This window comes from Triticum aestivum, chromosome 3D (genome assembly GCF_018294505.1).
Source record: "Triticum aestivum cultivar Chinese Spring chromosome 3D, IWGSC CS RefSeq v2.1, whole genome shotgun sequence".
Taxonomy (NCBI): Eukaryota; Viridiplantae; Streptophyta; class Magnoliopsida; order Poales; family Poaceae; genus Triticum; species Triticum aestivum.
In genome coordinates, this window is record NC_057802.1 from 54,572,130 (window position 1) to 54,578,109 (window position 5,980).

At 50.2% G+C, this 5,980-nt stretch overlaps 1 protein-coding gene across 1 annotated transcript; it reads right to left on the reverse strand.

The window, feature by feature from the left end:
• Positions 1 to 2,006: 2,006 nt before the first annotated feature.
• LOC123074092 (non-classical arabinogalactan protein 30-like) lies at positions 2,007 to 2,832 on the reverse strand. Its single transcript, XM_044497034.1, has one exon. It carries the CDS (start codon positions 2,772 to 2,774, stop codon positions 2,229 to 2,231), a length of 546 nt encoding a protein of 181 aa, XP_044352969.1. The 5' UTR covers positions 2,775 to 2,832; the 3' UTR covers positions 2,007 to 2,228.
• Between the last annotated feature and the right edge of the window lie 3,148 nt (positions 2,833 to 5,980).

Consider the following 5,980-nt stretch of genomic DNA (forward strand, 5'->3'; position numbering starts at 1 on the left):
CCCCTGCCTCCTGTTACCTTTGATCCTTAGACGCACAGTTCGGGACCCCCTACCCGAGATCTGCCGGTTTTGACACCGACAAGAGCCCTCCTTGATAGTATGGCAATCGATCATATAACCCGGTCTCCAAACTACCACCATGAGACCGGTAAAATAGAGAACCTATCAAGGCCAAACATTTGCCTTGCACAAATTCCACTTGAGCTAGATGTAGATGATCTTGACTTTCTCAAGTAGGACCACCTTTCTTGATTGTGTTGGCTCGGTGAAGACTAGTAGATTGCTCCCGCATACTCCACTATGGGTGAGCCACTCTTCGGCACATCTTCACAAGTCCATTTTCACCACAATGGATGGCAATCTTCAAGCACTTGATCTCTTCGTGATGCATCACTTGAACGTGCACACCGCAACCTAACCCCACAAAGAACTCTCATGAAGACCATGGGTTAGTACACAAAGCATAATTGACAATGCTTACCATACCATGGGATCACTTGATCCCTCTCGGTACATCTTCTACGCTTTGTGAGTTGATCAACTTGATTCACTCTTGACTTAGTCTTGATCAACCTTGAACCTTTCCAACTCTCTTCATTTGGATGATGCCTTGAAGGTAAGCATGAATGATCACACAATCTTCTTCTTCAAGACATGCTTGCAATAAGCTCAACTCTCACATGACCAATCTTTGGATAATTCCTTAATAGCACCTTGGTCAACACATAAACTCCTTGAAACCAACACTTGGACTTCAAGAAATGCCTATGGACAAATCCTTCAAATATAACTCAATGCAACCATTAGTCCATAGAGAATGTCATCAATTACCAAAACCACACATGGGGGGACCACATGTCCTTTCATAATGGGATTGGCACATGTATTCAATAAATAGTGAATTAGTGGTAGAAAGCCACACTTTTCTTTTTAGTGGTACTTAACTCTAGGTGTTATGATCATCTGATGTCACAAAACCACATCGTTACGAAATGTGCCCTCGCCTTTGTTGATCCTCACCTCATAGAGTTAAAATCAAGCTCCACTTTTACCGAGCCATTGCAATGCAGAATGATGACATATAAAGCGATTGCCATCACTAGCGGCAACATTTGGTTAGAGTAAGGTTTTGTAAAATTGTATGACCATAAAACCAAGGGCTAAGTGATATAACCAAGAAGTAAGATACTTCAGTTACGACAATAAAGTTTCTAAAAAGTTACTTACTATGGCAAACACTTATCATGTTAAACTCTCGTGTTAATTTGTATGAAACATATGAAAAAGATACTCAAGTTCATTTTATAGAGCACAATTTAACTACACAAACATTGCTTTGCATGTGCACCTAATTTCGTTTTATGCCCTTTTGTATGGAGACAACTTTTTAGAGGGAACCTTTTTATGTATGTAAGAATTCACGTAGTGCAAACCAGAGGCAACTGTAATTGTGCAAGGCCCCACAGGTGTGCAACTTTAGTTACGTGTGGAAAATAACAAAAAATTTAAATGTGCACAAAGAGATAGAAAAACAGAAAGGACAAATATGTATGAATCTCTGTCTAATATGATGGTCATAGCAGTTATTGAGGTTTAACTAATTCTTAATTGATGGAGAATTAGCAAATCCAAAATAAATTTCACTTGAAGTATAAACATATATATTGTATTCGGCCAACCAGGTATGCCACGTCGCGCATGTTGGTTGGCTGTGGTAAGAAAGTTTTTGACTTCTTGGTAGATTATTTTGAGAAATTGAAAGCGGTACTTTTTTCTTTTTTTGAGAAAAGTTTTTTTGGCATTTTCTTTTCTTTTTGAGATGGATGTGATGTTCATGTGATGCGAGAAAGTTTTATTTTTATTTTGAGATAAAGGTGAGTGATATTTTTCCTTTAATATGGAGAAACACGCATACAACTTTCTCTCAAGCGTTGCGGGCCGCAACCACTAGTTCTCAAGACGAATCAAAATGCACCACCTCCTTTTGAGAATGCGCTACCCGTGTGTATAATGCGTTTGAAGTGAAAAAAGATATGCTTGACTTGTCCAAGGAAGAGATTAACAAAAAAATATTCTATCAATAAATAGAACAGAAGCAAAAGAAAAGCCACATGAATGAAGCCTTCAAGCTCCACAAATTTCTCAACTCCAAAGCAGCAGCGCAGGCGCATCTAGCTTGCGCACGCACGCACGCGCGCGCGTACATGCAGTTCAAATCAACGGACGAATCAGTAGTGGCCCCTGGGCGCGCAGGTGTCCGGCTTGAAGGAGAGCGGGCCGGCGGCGTACACGACGTTCTCGTACCCCTTGCCGGACCACCGCTTGCCCTCGTGGCGGAGCGGCGCGCCCTCGATGCCGTAGTTGACGTTGGTGAGGTCGTCGCACTTGCGGTCCGGCGACGCGAGCAGGCGCACGAAGCAGGCCTTGGCGGGGTCTCCCTTGTAGTAGTCGGCCTTCTCGGCGACGTCGAACTCGGCGAGGAAGTAGCCATTGCCGTCGGCGACGGGCGTCCGCGACGCCATGACGCGGTTCTTGGCGTCGCGGCAGGTGACCGTCACCTTTGCCCCCGGCAGCGCCGTCGCGCCGTCCAGGCACCACGAGTTCCGGTGCGTGCAGCTCTGGCAGTACACCACGCCCTCCACCTTCAGCATCACCTTGTCGCACTTGGCAGCCGGTCCAGGCGTCGGCGATGGGGTCTGGCTGTAGCCGTGGGCGCTGGCGCCGGTGGCGGCGAGGAGGGCCACGAGGACGGCGAGGGGGAGGTAGGTCGCCATTGCTAGAAGGGAAGACTGTACTCCGTGCGTGCGTGCTAGATCGGTGGAGACGATCTCGCAGCTGGCTTTGGCTGTGTGGAAATGGCGGGAGGCGTCGGGTTCATATATAGACGCGGCAAGGTGACCAGCCGAGGGGCCAGGGAGAGTATTAAAATGGTGTAGACGTGCGGCCATGTAGGTGGCCGGCCGGCCGGCCGGCAATGTCCTAGTACGTGGGAGCCAGTTTGTCTCTCAGATTGTCGGTCTTGGAACAATGGAGATTACGTTGGTACAAAATCATTGCACACGATCGGATAATGATTGGTGTGTGTGGCGTTCGATCGGCAGCAAAGATTTTAGGATTGCGTTAATGGCGATCGCATTTTTTTGGGAGATCGTCGGTGTCAGAACAATGGGAAGGTTACGTTGGTACAAAATCATTAGACATGATCTGATAATGATTGGTGTGTGTTGCGTGCGTGGTGATCACATTTTCTTTCTTTAATTAAGCTACACACCTTACGTGTCTGCCGGTATGGGGTGAGGTGAGGTGAGGATTGAGTTGATGCTATAGAGGACCAGTTTTAACGAGCAATATAGGGCGTGTTTGGTTGCCCGCATGCAGCCCAACCAGACCCGCGCGGGATGTGCGCGGACTGTTTGGTTGGCTGGGCTGCATGCGGTTTGTGGCCCGCACGGAACTTAAAGCAACCCGCAGCCTGGCCCAGCGAAAACTGCCGAATCGTCAGTTTCTCGCGAGCCTGGCCGGACGCGGCCACGCGTGCGAGGCAGTTGCATGCCTCGGGCAGCGCGGGAGACGGAAGCGACGTCTCATAACTCGCCTCCCACTCTCCTGTCACCGCCCAGTCGCACTGTTCCCACCGCTTCCTCTCTCCCTCACCGCCCCTCCCTCTCCTCTCCTCCGATGGCTCCGCCTCGTCCACCGCCGCGCCGCCCTCTGACCCCCGTCGACCAGCGCATCGCCAGCATCCAGGAGCGCTGGCTGGCCGGACTCCAGAACTCGGGCCGGGACCTGGCGTCGGCGCTGCGAGCGACGTCCCCCATCTGCTGCCGGCCACCACGAGCGCCAGGCAATGCGGTGGCGCCTGTTCCTGCTCCGCCGCCGATTCCGGACCTCGTGGTCCTGGGCTCGGCGCCGGCGCCGTCCACGGAGCCGCCGCTGCTTGGGACCCCATTGGGCAGGGGGTTTTCTTAACCCCCGTCCAAGGGTTTTCTCCTGTCGGCGGGCCGTCCTCGACCTCTGGCGTGGCGATGAGCACGGGGCCGATGCCGCAGGCCGTCGCCAGGGACGGCTCCTCCTCTGCTCCGCCACCTCTCTCCTTCCCGCCGGGGTTTTCACCCTGGCCTCAGTTTGCTGCGAATGCGCGTGCTCCGGTGAGTCAACCCCCCTCAATGCTTGCTCGTAGTTGTAGATTAGAGGTTTATTTCTTAGGCATGTGCTAGTAGTTAGTGGATTTGATAGCATTAGATAGGATTTGATCGGATTCGAGTAGATCCGATTGGATTTCATCCCAATCAAATCCAATCAGACCGATCTGTTCTTGTTTCGTACAGTGTGTGTCCTAGGATAATTTTCTTCGGCTACTGCTAGTGTGTCCTATGATCTGTGTTCATGCTAGTAGTTGTGTTCATGCTAGAATCCCCAATGGTAGTGTGCTTTGCTAGGATCTGTGTTCATGGTAGGGTCTTGCTAGGATGTGTGTTCATGCAAGGATCATGTTGCTACATACATGCATGGATCATGTTCATGTTTGTTCATGTTGGTACATACATGTTCAAGCTAGGGTTTGTGTTGATTGTTATACGTGCATGTAGTAGAACCATTTTAGGATGCTGCCAAATGTGCATGGGTGCACATGGGTGCTATTGGCACTTGTTGTTGCTATTTTTAGATGTTTCCATGCTTAGGATAGTGCACTGATGGGTGGTGGTTGCAGAAAAGCAGATGCCACTGATCAGTGGACTTGCCCAACAGCAAGTGCCACTGATCAGTGGCATTTGCCCAACAGCAAGTGCCATTGATAAGTGGCATTTGCCCATGAGAAAATGCCACTTATCAATGGCACTTGCTGTTGGGCAAGTCCACTGATCAGTGGCACTGATCAGTGGCATTTTCCCATGAGCAAATGCCACTTATCAAAGGCACTTGCTGTTGGGCAAGTCCACTAATCAGTGCCACTGATTAGTGGCATTTGCCCAACAGCAAGTTCCATTGATCAGTGGCATTTGCTCAAAGAGTTTGTGCACTGATCAGTGGCATTTGCTCTTGGGCAAATGTCTCTGATCAGTGCCATTTTGCAAAGAGTTTGTGCACTAATACTTGTCATCTTACCTGACAAGGTATTGAAGACTGACTGGGATGTGGCGGGTGGAGGAGCTCAGGTGGTGGCCGGAGCTGAGGGCGCCGAGGATTTCATCCCCACGAACAGGTGGCTCAGGATGGTGGCCTTGCCTGGCAAGATCGCCTTCATGAGCCTGCCTCGTTCAAGGGGACGATCTCCGAGGCAGGGCCACGAGGAGGGAGCCCGGGAGCCGCTGCGCTTCTACCAGCAGATCAAGGACAACGAGGACCTCGCCATGCTCGTCGTCCCTCCCAAGTTCGTGGAGGTGATGAACACCTGGCTGGTCATCAAGCGGCTCCCGCGCGTGGTCAGGCTGTCGGTGAACAAGCGGTGCTTGTTCTGGGTGCAGGTCCAGAACTTCGAGGGGCACATGGTGCTTGGCCAGGGCTGGAACTACTTCTGCCGCCGCCACCGGATCATCCCCGGCGACCTCGTCATTGTGCGCATCTCAGGACTCGGACTGCAGGTTCAGATCTACAACCACGACTCCTCGGTCAGGTGCAGGTTTCGTTGCAGCAGGCGCAATTGCGTTGGTGACATCGAGCATGCTATGTAGTTAAGTTAAGTAAGGTGTTAGTGTTGAACTTTTATGGTGTGTGGCGAGACTTGTGATGGGAACTTGTTCATATTTTGTCCAGGAACAGCACCCTGGCATGGAGCGGGGAAGGAGGATGCCCCTGCTGTTAATCTAGACTTATGCTATGTAATTAAGTAGTTTGTTGTCATCTCTTTTCTTGCTGTGTTCGATTTCATTTGGTTGCTTGCTTTGTTTGATCTTGCTGTTGTGCTGATCATGTGGTGGTAAGGCCACCACATTTGAATGGGGTGAGCAGAACACAAACGCTGTTTGCAACCAAACAGCTG